The sequence below is a fragment of the Phoenix dactylifera genome, chromosome 8, assembly GCF_051530095.1.
Source record: "Phoenix dactylifera cultivar Ajwa chromosome 8, Ajwa_hap1_PhDact_Kaust_v1.1, whole genome shotgun sequence".
Classification (NCBI taxonomy): Eukaryota; Viridiplantae; Streptophyta; class Magnoliopsida; order Arecales; family Arecaceae; genus Phoenix; species Phoenix dactylifera.
The window spans coordinates 32,881,534-32,895,832 of record NC_143197.1 but is presented as its reverse complement, the minus strand read 5'-3'; the positions used below and the strand labels follow the sequence as shown (position 1 = coordinate 32,895,832).

Here is a 14,299-nt window from a genome sequence, read left to right as displayed (position 1 = left end):
AAGTCTACAAGATGAGCTGTCAAATTTGTGGATGATGGCCAGGATCCCAACAACCACTACAGCGGGGAGCCTACGATACATACATGGTGCAATCCAGCCCAGCCCTTGATCCATGATCAAACGCCGGCCACTCCGAGCCTACTGTGTGGGACCTCCATAGATGTCCAAATGTCCAAATGCGAGACAAAGAAAAGCAGCGAGCAGGCAAAGTTCAAGCGTGCTTTAAATAAGGCACCTCCAAGTCTTGCTTGTTTGAAAGAAGGAAAGGGTGCGTGCGGCCACGATCGAAGAACTGGCGAGCCTGGGCCCATTTCCTAACTCTTCTTCTTTTTGGTCCAACTCTCTAGATAGGATAAAGGACGAGAGACGTTAGCAGGGAAGAAGGCGAGGAGGACCTGTTTGTGGCTATTCCAAATATCTCCTCTCAACTCCTTCCATGAGGAAGCTGTGTCCAAATTTTGACCGAGAAGATGGTCTGGACACCGTCCTCGAAGTCCCGATCCCTGAAGAGATGTTCGCGTCCGGAGCCAGCTCCCGAAGCCACAAATCTCTGTGCACCAACATGAAGGCGTGGATGCGATCCGATCATTCCCATGTAGGCCGGACTGCGCCCTCACCTCTCGGCAGAGGAGCCGAGCTCCAGCTCATGCTCGGTGTCATCGGCGCGCCTCTCGTCCCGTTCCCCATCCAAACCCATAAATTCGCCCTCAGTCACCACCTCAAGGAGGATCCGATGGTAGGTCTTCTTCCTTTACTTAAAGGCATAAAGCCGCTGTTCTAATCTTTATCTACTTCCAGCAACTCAAATAGTAAAGTAAGGGGGGCAATCCCTGACTCCCAATCACATAAAAAAAAAAAAAACTTTATTTCTTATTCTTCTTCTCTCTCTTTTTCTTGTTTTTCCCCCCCGAATAAATGGCAGGAAGCATCAATGGCAGAATACATAATTCAGCAATTCATCGCGGCGTCAGGCGGCGAGCAAGCATTAAACTCGGTGAGTAGTATGTACGCCATGGGGAAGGTAAGGATGACGGCGACGGAATTCCGAGCAAGCAATGGCAATAACACCGGCCATGCCAACAAGAAGGCGAGCAAGGGTGGTGGTGGAGGGGAGATGGGAGGGTTCGTGCTGTGGCAGAAGAAGCCGGACTTGTGGTGTCTTGAGCTGGTGGTGGCCGGATGCAAGATCAGCGCTGGGAGCGACGGCAAGGTGGCATGGAGGCAGACACCATGGCACCAGTCCCACGCCTCCAGGGGACCGCCACGACCCCTTCGCCGATCCCTTCAGGTAGCTTACAAACCAACACGACAGGTCTCCGTCTCTTTGTTTGTAGGTATTAATTTTTAGTACCAAGGGAAGCGACCAATCCTGACCCAAATTGTCACCTTTCCAAGTATCCCCTACCCTATTATATATACAGGTGGGTGGTCATATTTAAAATTTGAAACAGAGAGGGCCTGTACCCCCACCCTCCTCCGGAAAAAAAAGGGAAAGAAAAACAGAGAGAAGGATCGTACGACTTGAGTCTATCTATAAAGTTCCATAGTTACAAGACCTAGAGCACTTTGATCAGAAGGTTCACCGAATCACCGTTGTTAGGAATCACTTTCCTTACTTCACGTGCCATCTCTCCTTGCACTAGTTTGTTACATGGTTTGTTCCCTTGTTAGAAAGCCAGAAAGACGACTACCGCCCACCCAACCCAATGTGAAGCCATGTGCTAAGTGCAGAGACCTCACATGGCCGGCCCGGCTCATATAAGCTGGTTGGGCTTTCAAGGCGGCGGCCGTGTTGGTACACCCAGCCTTCGGTGTTCATACTAGTGTCCAACTATTGGCACCAACAACCTCCCGAGGAGGCTGTCTCCGTTTGGTCGTTACAATGATCTTAATCAAATAATTTTGTCTATTTTGCATTACAGGGCCTTGACCCTAGGTCCACGGCCAACTTGTTCTCCAATGCTGCCTGCATTGGCGAGAAGACAATCAACGGCGAGGACTGTTTCATTTTAAGGCTCGACGCCGAGGCCGCCGCCCTGCAAGCTCGAAGCAGTAACAGCATGGAGATCATCGGGCACACAGTGTGGGGCTACTTCAGCCATCGCACCGGGCTGCTCGTCCAATTAGAAGACTCCCACCTCCTTAGAATCAAATCAACGAGCGAAGAAAGTGTCTGCTGGGAGACCACAATGGAGTCACTCATGGAAGACTACCGGCCGGTTGACGGCATCTATATCGCGCATGCTGGTCGAACTACTGTATCCCTATGTAGGTTTGGTGACACCATCGATGGATACACAAGGACACGCATGGAAGAGACGTGGACCATAGAAGAGGTGGACTTCAACATATGGGGCCTGTCCATGGACTGTTTTTTGCCCCCAGGGGACCTGAAAGAGGAGAAGGAAGGTTGTGATGCAATGGTGAAGAACACGCGTCCACCTATCAGAGCTCAGGCCCCCTTCAAAATCGGTCCTTCTAAGGTTGCTGCACTCGACCCATATGACTTGGATTCAGTGGAGAAGGAAGATAGGAAGCCATGATTTGTTCACCACATGTCGTGTAAATGTCGTGACAAACGTAAAAAATTTGAAATGGTGGGTGTGTTAGAATTCTTCAGGTCAAGAAATTACTCTAATTGAGCTCATAACGCGCCATATTCTACCTCTGTATAGATATTGTTAACTCGATATAGTTTAGATTATGTGTGTATATCAGGATTTCTCTGCGCTCTTGATGATTTAGAGTTTTTGTTTGTTGGTTTAGATGAATCAATATGCCAAGCACCTGGCGCTGTATGATACTTGATAAAGCATCATAACGCAGTAAGCTATGAGCCGAATGCTGTACTGGTGCATGGCAGTGGGCCAATGTACGAAGTGACTAGACAAAACACATTCTGCCTGGGTCTATTTCGTCGGATGGAGGCGCAGGCTTGTAATTGTTTGATGACGACAATCACACTAAGGACAACTTAAAACAGGGAATATACTGCAAGTACCAGCCTGCGATCATGATCAATGTTTCCAAAAACCAAGTAATTCTGGTGTCTCAATGCGAATGAATACCGCAATAGTTGTAAGCCGTTATATTGCATGCCTGGAGTCCAACCAAATTTGGTTGGCCTTTAAGGACAAATGAACCAACTACAATTCTGTCCTCGAAACCTAAAAACAAAGTGTTTGCCATGTGTAAAGAGAGAGCCTTTGGCTTTCTTTATATCCTTACCGTCAACAGGGCGGAAAAAAACATTTGATATAAAGATTATTTTCCACTATTTTCCAAAGACGCGATATAGTACAAAGATTCCTTACAGCCGTTTGAGACGAAGATTCTTCTACTCCCGTTCACATGGATATAACGAGTGCTGCTTCCCAGCACCACTTTTTTCCGCGCTCACGGGACCAGTCCATATGGCAGTCAAGGACTGATGCAGTATGCGCATCATGTGAATAACAGGCGGATCCTATGGATCGGTCCATTAATCACCATGTTGCTGTGACCTGTGACCTGTGAGTGGGGGAAACAAGCGGTGCGGTGAAGCATTTTCCTTCATATAACAACAGCAACATGGAGCCAAGCATTGTGGGCCACATTTCGGCCTCAATGGGCTTGAATTGCCCAGATGCAGCAAATGGGAAACAGCTATACGTGGAGGCAGGTCCCCTTGATCGTATCTACTAACTGGCAAGTAGCAGAGAGAATTCAAAGCGCATGCCAAGATATTATACCTCTCGCTCGACGGATCGGCAGGGCAATTAAGCTCTCCCAACAGGGGAAAGAGGTGGGTGGTTTGGTACATAACTTGCAGGCGCCTTCCTTGCATTTTCAGCAATTATATGTTCCTGTAAAGTCTCTGCTTCCACTGAGCGGATGGTAGACTTCCTGCTATGGACGATAGATATACAAATTGCAAAAGCCTGCAGTAGAGCAATAGATGACCTGAAATCAACTGTATACAGTCCCTCTTTGAAAGAAACCATACTGAAGGCATGTTTGCTTTCACGAGACCCACCCTGAGAAAGATTGAATTATACAAGCTAGTAAGTTCGACGAATAAACGTTTAAATAGCAGAGAATATATCCCACACAAACAGTACTAAAAATCTAATTGCCATACCTGAACGAACAATTCGAATCGGTGAGTACCATCAGTGGTGCAACTAGCTTGGACTAAATCCAAGCTCCTTTTTTCTTGATTGGCAGTCAGGGTAGTTAGCATGCAACCTTCATCCCAACCACCACAATCGCATGTTCCGCCTGATTTCCATCTTTGGATCAAAGGGGAGGGTTCTCCTTCATCCGACAAGCCATGAACCCCACTTGGAAGTATGGCTATGACTGTAGGTAGGGATGAATTATCATTATTCTGATCGAGCTGCAGACTGATTTTCTGCTGGCAACAAGAACATACATTTTCTGCTGAATCTACTGGTGATGAGTCCTTGCATTTGCTGCTATGTACTAAATGAACCCTAGAACTTTCCGGCTTCTCTTGAGGATCCTGGGCAATTATGGCCGCAAGCTCATTATTACACACAGAACCAGCAGATTCATGGGATGTTGGTGCCATCTCAGAACCAAGCAAAACAAATTCTCTCACAACAGAGTGGCTCTTGGAATCATAACTGGTCAGCATGGAACCTGAAACCTTCAACCGGCCAACGACATTAGAGAGCAGCCCATGTTTCTCAGTCTTTCTTGTAGGGTTAATCCACACTCCACTTTTCTTCTTAACTTCATGAACAGAGAATATTGTATAAACGCATTTGCAGTTGTCTTCATTAGCTATGCTTTTCTTACTCATTGTGGCTGCAAGAATTTCACTATCACTAGATGAGAACATAAACAGAGGCAGTCCATTCTTCCAAGCCAGTTGCAAAAGAGCTTGCCTTGTCGAAGCCAATTTCCCCTCATCTTTACGTGACCCTCTGCCGTCGTTGGGCGCCTGACTTGAGGAGTTCAGATTTCCCTTTGACTGCCAAATGAAATTAATGCCTGTATCGGATGAGTTGCCCTGCCCATATGATAATGCTAATTCTTCCCTCATCAGAGGCTTACCAGCATCATTTAGCTCGTGAGAGCTATGAATGGATGAGGCTGCAATTGGCCCAGAAAAATAAATGTGGTTCTTTGGCTTAAGGAATGGATCTAATATCCTCTTAAATGGGCTGCGCCTAGCTTTGTTATTTTCAGTTGCCTTATCCCCACCAGACCTGTCTGGACAAGCAATTGATTTTGATTGCTGTACAGATGAACCGTCCCATGAACGTCTGCTTAGAAAAGTTGGACCAGCACTTGACAAACAGGCAGGCAATTCTCTTCCTGTTGCAGTGGTTGCCTTTTCTTCAGCTTGACCTAATTTATCATCCGCATTAACTTGAAATTGGTCAGAAGAACTGCTAATAAATTGGCCATGTTTCCTATTTTGGCCTTCTGGGTTAGTGATCTGAACTTTCTTTTCTCGCAGAATTTTGCTGGCTGATGCAGGTAGATCAGTAAAAATGCCGCAAGGGAGTCGACATGAATGGGGAACGTGAAGAGATTGATAGGTGGACTGGATGTCATCGGGAGAGCAACCTGAAAAACTGTTGCGATGCTTTTCTGGTGGCATTCCATCATTAGATACCAAGGACTCAAAGCTACTACATCTCGCATGAACACTCTGTTCGAGACGATCCCACATGCATTCCTTGTTCTGAAACAAAGTTAGGTCTTGCTTTTGTCCTGCTTTCTTTGATCTACCATCTTCAGCCTCTACTGACTTGAGTATTTCTGAGGTAGCATCATCTTTGGAAGTTGCACATGAAGTGCTCAAGTCTGGAGGTAGGGACATGTTACGAGATGTGCCATTGAAGCCCGAATATTTTCTCTTGTCTTTTAAATTCTTGCGCCTCATATAATCGGTACCTCTACCCCGATCTGCATCTAGATGCTGGTCATGCCCAAAAGAAAAGTTAATGTTCGAAGTTATTGGATCCTGAAAATCCATGACATGTTCAGAACTTCTATTCTCCATCAGCTGTGTTTGACTTCCCATAACAGATGGATTTCGACGAGCTTTCCTAGAAGCAGATTGCTTCCTTCGAGGAATAGGGCTACCCGTGCTTCCACGAGATTGGATAGATGATCCAAATGTAGAAAATGAAGAGGACTGATTACTACTAGATGATGAATTATTTTCACCTCTCTCATTTGCCATTTGTTTCTGATGGTATGTCCACTTCTCAAGAAGCCCCCAGTCAAGAACTCCGAAATTCAGTGCCTTCTCCTGAATGTTGCCTCTTCTCTCCATGCGCTGGAGATAACTTGGAACCTCTGACATGTGTTTGACCAGCTCTTCAGCTCCAGTTGCCTTCGTACCGGGCCAAGGCTTCTGACAGCTCCCAGAGGGCATAGAAGAGGCTGAGCCCACACTCGGAGCATGCTGATCCGAACCTGTCATTGCATTGAGCTTTGCAGTTTTCAAGCCCTTCTCCTTCTCTCGCATTTTTATATGCCTGATTTGTCTGGGGGTCAACTCTCTCTCCTTTGATGATTTTGAGAAGTGATGCTGAATCCTTGCTTGTGCACCATACTCCATTACTCTGATTTCCTCGTGCGCTGCTTCATCTGTCTGCATTGTTGAAGTCATGACTATAAAGTTCCTAGCATGCAAAGAGGAATCTCACCATCAGCTCTCATGATAGTAATACAAAATTCCATCACCATTTCCTTAACTGAAGCTGAGAGGGATTGGCAGATTCTCAGCTTGCAATCACTTCAACATGCTAGGCTACACTGCTGAAGATACAAAGGCAAGTTTGACCATCATTACAAGTTGCACAATGGTTGCAGTGCATTAAAATACGACAGTTGCTACAATACATCGACCGATCCGGAGAATGGGATCTATTCTAAAGAACGTGAGAACGGATCATTATAAAATCCTCATAAGGAAGTAAATTTGAGCCACTTCAATGAAAACTGAGAAAAAAAAAAGGTCAGGAAAACTCGATGCATTGCATTAGAGATTTTAGACATTACAGAGGTCGTTGAGCTTCTAGAATTTGGGGATATCAAGAAAGCCTTCAAATCTCAAAAAAGATCCATCCCACCCTCCACCCACCTACTAATTAGATATTTAACCTCCATGTGAAGTTGTGCCCACAGATATAAAACCCAAAATTAATCTAGACCTACCTCCTTAATTAGTAAACATTCAAGACAAATTTTCTTGATTCGCTACCAAGCGAACAAACCCAGAAACGTCCAATCTGACTATCATCTTGACAAATCCTTGTGGAAGGCTGCATCAAGTTTCCGTTTCTAATCATGGTCCATTTCCCCTTTCCCCTCTTTCCATGCACGGATTAACGCCTCAAACGAATCCCATCCTCACAGAAAAGCCCTTCCTTGTCCCGAAAACGTATAATAGAAGAAAAAGACGAAAGAAGGGATGCCAACTATTAACTACGGAATACTAATTCAAGAATTACAAGCAAACATTACACAAGTACTTGAAGGAAATAAGCGGGAAGAAACATTGCACAAGCATGACGAATCAAAAATATATATATATAAAAAAAAATCAAGATCAGGGGTTAAAGTCGTACCGGAGTGAGAAAAGAATCAGAAGGATGAAAGAGTTGGTTCTGCTTTGCCTCCCCGCTTCCAATTCTTTCTTCAGAAGAGTGTATCCGAGATTAAGTAGCCTTGGGAGCAAAGGAAGAGAGTCCAATGCTCCTCTCTTCTTTCTCTAAATCTATCCCTCCCCTTCTCCTTGGGAATTTGCTGTGTCTGCTTCCCGAGGGGAAGATCAGAACGAGCAGAGACCTGGAATCTCTGGAATCACCCTAGAGAAAGGAGATAAAAAGAGGTGGTGGGGTTACCTGGTAATAATAATAGTATGGTTGGTGGATCTGGGTTCGGGTGGGGTGCTCCTTTCCTTGTCATGTGGGAGGTGGGAACAAAGCGGAGGGCTTCGACCGGGCCCCGCTTTCGTTAGAAACTGGGCGCGAAGACCGCCGCTGGCCCCTAAGAGCGGTTACGCGGCGATGGATTCTCCCGCTCGGGACCTCCGGGAGGCCGCATTGATGGATTTGATCCTTTCCCGCACCGCCTTGCTTTCCCCACCCCAGCTTATATTATTACAAGCAAGCATTCCAGACTGTAGAGCGAGCAACCTTTATTCATGGCATTCATTACATTGTCGCCGCTAACAAGTACCGATCCCGGAGACTTATTATCTTATTCCTCATCTCCCCGAATTCATAGTTTTAATATAGGGAGATGAACATTATGAAAATACTTTTAGAATTATATACAATTATTAAAATAGGTATAGCATATATCTACCAACCGTTTGTTACACGAGCTTGTGATATAATAATACTGTTGTGTTGCTTGAATCCATAGCAATGCTGACTGGTATTTCACCAAAAAAAATATAAGAGGAATTATAAAATTAGAACAACTCGTTGGACCATGCTTATTTCTAAGCAATGTCGTGGTAATAGGTAAAATTGACCATCAAAATGCCAGATAACGATGTGTAACGCTCCCGCAGTATTAATGCGAGTTGTTGTTGAAGCGTTGGGAACGCTACACTCAAGGGCTCTGTAAAGCAACCATCTCAACAAAAAATTTAACTGATATTGACCTAAGCCTTCATTGGAAGTTTTGAGTCGGAGTTGATTTAGCAAAATCTTTTCTTTTTCAGGTGAATCTGAATTAGTCCGGACCAACAATTTATCTTTTTCTTTATCAATTCTTTTTGTTCATTTTCTCTATTAAAACATCTTCTGATAAAGCTAACCGATCTGATGGTTAGTGTCAAGAAGTATGCATTGAGCAACCCTTCCATATCCCAGACCCGTTGCCATCATCCAGCGATCGCCATTGGTTGGAATGGGAGTTCTTCTCGCACTAATGGCATGATTTGAAAGATGGTGCCTCTCTTCGTTGGTGAAGTTAGAAAACTATGCTAGAGAGTACAAATAGGCAATTACAAAACGACAGGTACCTACTTGAATCTTATCTTAGGAACTAAGTATTTTTGACTCGAAGAGGGGCCATCACTCATCAGCGAGATCAAAAGAAAATGTCAAAATTTAAACTGAATGCCAAACACGTTACATGAAATTTTCGTCCGAAAAATATGTTACGTGATGATGAAGAGAAACCGTTCAAAAGTCAAATGATGAAGGATAACACTGAGTGAGATATAAAGTCATACTGGGGTACACATGGTATGATTGCTAATGTTTTCGGTATGATGAAGCTAAAGATTACAGACGATTTTTTGAATCATTTCACAGCCCGCTAATGCCGAATGTTGCTTGTGGGTCCTTTTCAGCAATCAAGAGAATCCTAAGACGAGGAACACCATCAAAGAATGCAAAGGATGTAAGAGAGCTGTGGATTACTGAACATGTACTGCTGGTTCGGGAGATGGTCGAATATGTTCGGATCTCTTGGACACAGAAATAGAAACTTTTTAACGGTTAGCTCGGATTATTAATATAATTAAATTATTCAAAAGGTCTAAGCGCGTAACATGAACTCGAGCTCTTTCCTTCGTGATGCTTAACGATAGTGGATCTTAATTAATACACCAATTCCGATGCTTGTTATAATTAATAGGTTATTTTTGTTGCGTAAACACTAACATGTGAAGAAACTCTCATAGTCATTGCATCTCCTTCGGTCGGCTCGGACAGAGGACTGTGCTTTTCTAAGACAACTCAGGCGCATAGGTAAGGACATGCATTGCTGAATCGGGAGAACCGAAGGAAGAATTCCCGGTGCAGCCCATATCAGCAAGGGCAGGGTTGCTCTCGCGAAATATATGACAAATGTGCACCAGACGAATGTTGAATTCGCCGATCCTAAGACAGTCAAGACTGGTGCAATACACATGATATGTTGGTATATAACCGTTTCTTCGGGGAAAAAAAAGGAAAAAGGAAAATGTGGGTATATCACCGATAAAGTAGCACGTCGGATTCGTCTGCATAACAGTCTCGGCTCGATAAGATAAGAAGGATATTGGTCATCTTGATCCCGAACTATTCTGATTTTTTTGGACTCGACCTTAACTAAGGTAATGACCTCGGTATTGGCCGATGTGTTATACTAGCTGATCCAACTATAGAGTAACGCCAAAGATCATTAAAAAAAGTAGCAATTATGGTCTCAGCAATGGCCGATCCAGCTAGGCATAATTAACATTGTGGATATATCACAGCGTTACCATGCGTTAAGCGAATAAGCCAGCTATCACCATAAAATTATAGTATCTCCTAACGAATAAGATAATGGATACTCATCCCATTCTATATATAGGGGTGTTCGAGGACCTCAAGCAAACACTCACTCTCTTCCTCTCCCACCGTTGCTCTACCAGAAATCTTCCGACAAACAGACTTCCTTGCAGATCATACTCGTCTTCCAGTGTAGCAACATTGGTCCTTCAATATTCTAAAGCTACTCCTTGATTCTTAGTCGAACAGTCTTCGCCTTGGTACCAACCGACCTCCGTTGCAGCTGCGACAGTGACCGACTTCGACTCTGGAATTCTGGCATGGGCACCGAGTGATACAATTGGTTCCGTTTTTCGGATTGCACGCAATCCCTTACACCCTCTTCGGCCCACTTATCAGTGGAGTCAACCTTCTGCCCGGGCCCAAAATTTTCTGATTTGGTTATGGATGGACTCCCAGCGGCCCACGGTCCAAATAGCAGCCCAGCTTCTCTTAACCGGCCCAAGTTGAAGAACTTGGGTTTTGCTGTGGTATTTGAAAGGGCTTTTTAGTTGTTTTATCTCTAGCTCATTCCTGACCATCTGATTCAAGATGGACAATTTTGATTTACCCATCGGCAACCGGTTTTAGCGTGCTGGTGCGGTAAATAATTCAAGCTATGTTGGCGATTTGGAATCGAAGAGAATGGCTGGCGTGGCAAATAATTCGAAGTTCAAGGATTTCTCGGGGGATGCTTCTCCTACCTCAGCCATGATGCCAGGAAAAGTTGCCGACGAGGTTGCCGTCCTCCCCCTCTATACTTCCATGTCTCGATTATCGTGAAGAATTCCGGCCACCGATGATTGGCCGATAAGATTGGTGCATGCCGGTTATCCATGCCTCTTCTGAATGGCGCTCGACCCGAGCCTCCCCCCTACGTTCGCTCCAAGCGATGCTACGGCGACCTCCTTCAGTCCGCGCTCTGCATCTACTGTGACGCCGACCGGAGAAGAAAAGGCATCTCCTACGAGAACTCCTTCAATTCCACAGTTGGCTGCCGGAAGCTTCTCGAATCCCTCAATCTCGATAGATCTATGAGTGGTTTTCTCCAAGGTCTCCTCCGTGGTCTTGATGGATCTGTGAGGGGATGGAGAGGGCGGCGGCCGAGAGGCGAATAGAGAGCGGAGGGAGGCGGCTGAATAGGGTTTCACTCGGGAAGAAGGTGGATGAAAGGAAAAAAAAAATGTTAAAATATATTTCTTTTCAAAAGTAAAAATAACAGAGGAGGTGGGCTGAGCTAGCTTCTTATCTGACCGGCTTGGTACAGCTAAGTCAGATCATGTCTTAGAGAAAATAATTAAAAATAAGAAGAGTTCGTAATATGGGAAAGTCAAGATAAGGCAGCCCCAAGGACACATACAAGTTCTTGGTCGGAGGGCGGATGGATCTGAACGTTGAGGTTAAGAAAAACCTAGAACAACATTAGAAAGACCGAGAAGAGTAGAAGAACGGAGCAATATGACGGAGGTCGGGGAGGCGCACGTCCTTGTATCCCCTTTTCCGGCCCAAGGTCACGTGCCTCCGATGCTGAAGCTTGCCGAGATCCTCTCCCATGCCGGCCTCCATGTCACCTTCGTCAACACTGACAACATCCACCGCCGCTTCCTCGCCAGCTCTCCCGCCCTCCAGCGGCTCGCCGGACTCCCCCGGTTCCGGTTCCGGACCATTCCCGACGGCCTTCCGGAAGACCACCCCCGGCCCTTTCTCCAGTTCCTCGACCTCGAAGAGTCCCTCCGGACTCGATCTAGGGAGCACTACAGGGAGCTCTTGGTGCCCACCGGCAAGGATCCCGACGGATGGCCGCCCGTGACGTGCGCCGTGGCCGACGGGATACTGCGCCTCGCGTCGGAGGTGGCGGCAGAGATGGAAATCCCCGTGATATTCGTCCGCACGAGCGGTGCTTGTGCTGTTTGGGCTTATCTTTGCATCCCCGATCTCATCAAGGGCGGAGAAATCCCGTTCCCAGGTACAGATTATCATCGTCTTTCTATAGCCTATGACTGATCTAAGCCTCCGATCGCCCTGCGTTTTTGTTTTTCTTCTGTTGTTGTTGTTGATTAGATTTTATTTTATTACAGAGGAGGAGGAGGAGAAGGAGGAGGACGGTCTAGACGAGACGATTCGAGGGGTGCCAGGGATGGAGGGCTTCTTACGGCGTAGGGACCTGCCAAGTTTTTGTAGAAATGCTAAATCTACTTCTGATCGCTCTCTCCAGTTCGTGACCAACGCCAACGCAAACGTGAGACGAGGGAGAGGTCTCATTCTGAACACCTTCGAGGCCCTTGAGGGCCCCGTCCTCTCCCACATCCGTTCCGCCATCCCCATCAGCTACGCCCTCGGACCTCTCCATCTTCTTTCAAGAACTTTTGATGATTGCGGTGCTGATGCCCCGTTGTCCTCCAACTCTGCCAGCCTCTGGCAAGAGGATCGCTCCTGTCTTAAGTGGCTCGACTCACAGCCGCAGAGGTCGGTCGTCTACATTAGCTTCGGGAGCGTCACAATGATGTCGAGGGACGAGCTGATGGAATTTTGGCACGGGCTGGTGGACAGTGGGAAGCGGTTCTTATGGGTGGTGAGGCCAGACCTGGCGGAAGGGAAGATAGAGGAGGCGATACAGGAGGACTTGGAGAAGGAGACGAAGGAGAGGGGGTGCCTTGTGGGGTGGGCACCGCAGGAAGAGGTGCTGGCCCACCCGGCAGTGGCATGTTTCTTGACTCACAGCGGGTGGAATTCGACGCTGGAGAGCGTGGCGGCAGGCGTGCCGATGATCTGCTGGCCTTTCTTCGCGGACCAGCCAGTGAACAGTAGGTTTGTCGGTGACGTTTGGAGGTTCGGAGTGGACATGAAGGACAAGCGCGGCAGGAGCGTGGTGGAGAGGATGGTGAGGGAGGTGATGGAAGGGAAAAGAGCAGAGGAGTTGAGGAGATCGGCTGGTGAGATGGCTGAACTCGCAAGGAGGAGCGTAGGGGAAGGCGGGTCATCTTACAGGGACTTCGAGAACTTGGTTAAAGACATCAAAGCCATGAGCCGAGAAAAATAACAGAGGTAGCACTCTACGGTGCAACAGCCGCACCTTTGCCATGCAAAGGATCCTGGCTCTTTTATTAGTGCTATTTTTGCAAAATTAAGATAATCTAATCATGCTGCCATTAGATTCCAAGTGCCTATTAGATCCGTGCGTGGAGCCATAGACGACAGAGCATGAGATTTATTTCCGGTCCGTTTTCGGTTTTAGACTTACCAGGGAGCGCCAATTAAATAAATATGACTCTATGTTAAGTATATATATGTTTGAATACGTTTCTTCCACGATTTGTTGAAGGGATATTGAGCCTGTCCCGATGTTCAGTAATGTTAATGCGCAAAGTTATATATACATCGTCACTGATTATATCACATTTTCAGTGGAGGGTGTGCAGGGGCGGCCCAATACATTTGGAGGCCTAAGGCGAACTCATTAAAAGAGGCCTTTTTTATTATTATTTAAATAATAAATTTTTTTAATAAATATAAAAATATTTTAAAATTTTTATTTAAAAATAATTCGTCTAGCTTTTTGAGAAGCAAAATTACTAAATAACTTAGAAAATTACTAAATTTTTATTTAAAAATAATTCGTCTAACTTAGAAAATTTCCGTTATTACTTTGATAGATCTTTTCATTCTTTCCTCGAAATGCTAAATTATTTTTTGCAAGATTTTTTACGACAGCAATAATTCTCAATAGAACTTTTTTCCAATGATCCTTCTCTTGGTTTATTTGTTCTTGAAGACTTTTATCAATTGTATTATTTTTTAGCAATCTCACTTCTAAATCAATCCACCTATTCATGCTAATGATATGTTCATTAGTTGTTTCATGACTTTTAAGCTTGATACCTAGATTTTTCCAATCTCTACTTCCTTCATTGATTAATTGACTCATGCTAGGCTTTGAATTAAATAATTTACAACAAAAACAATATACTCTATCCAAATCTTTCGAATACACTAACCATCTTCTATCATATTTTTCA

At 45.4% G+C, this 14,299-nt stretch overlaps 3 protein-coding genes across 5 annotated transcripts; 2 read left to right on the top strand and 1 right to left on the bottom strand.

Annotated features, from left to right (window-relative positions):
* Positions 1-254: 254 nt before the first annotated feature.
* LOC103704096 (replication factor C subunit, putative (DUF620)) lies at positions 255-2,712 on the top strand. Its single transcript, XM_008787246.6, has 3 exons — positions 255-736; positions 923-1,288; positions 1,923-2,712. Exons 1-3 carry the CDS (start codon positions 437-439, stop codon positions 2,541-2,543), a joined length of 1,287 nt encoding a protein of 428 aa, XP_008785468.3. The 5' UTR covers positions 255-436; the 3' UTR covers positions 2,544-2,712.
* Positions 2,713-3,073: 361 nt separating this feature from the next.
* On the bottom strand, positions 3,074-8,202 carry LOC103704097 (uncharacterized). 3 transcript variants are annotated; one of them, XM_017842013.5, is made up of 3 exons: positions 7,596-8,202; positions 4,121-6,783; positions 3,074-4,016 (listed from the first exon to the last, which is right to left on the bottom strand). In XM_017842013.5, exons 2-3 carry the CDS (start codon positions 6,632-6,634, stop codon positions 3,759-3,761), a joined length of 2,772 nt encoding a protein of 923 aa, XP_017697502.4. In that variant the 5' UTR covers positions 6,635-6,783; positions 7,596-8,202; the 3' UTR covers positions 3,074-3,758. The 3 variants fall into 3 exon arrangements, with proteins under 3 accessions (XP_017697502.4, XP_008785469.4, XP_038981021.3); XM_008787247.6 differs by having other exon boundaries at positions 4,121-6,647; positions 7,596-8,096; XM_039125093.3 differs by having other exon boundaries at positions 4,121-6,636; positions 7,596-7,816.
* A 2,675-nt stretch (positions 8,203-10,877) lies between these two features.
* LOC103704098 (myricetin 3-O-rhamnoside 1,2-glucosyltransferase UGT709G2-like) lies at positions 10,878-13,592 on the top strand. Its single transcript, XM_008787248.6, has 2 exons — positions 10,878-12,249; positions 12,362-13,592. Exons 1-2 carry the CDS (start codon positions 11,742-11,744, stop codon positions 13,321-13,323), a joined length of 1,470 nt encoding a protein of 489 aa, XP_008785470.3. The 5' UTR covers positions 10,878-11,741; the 3' UTR covers positions 13,324-13,592.
* The last annotated feature ends 707 nt before the right edge of the window (positions 13,593-14,299 follow it).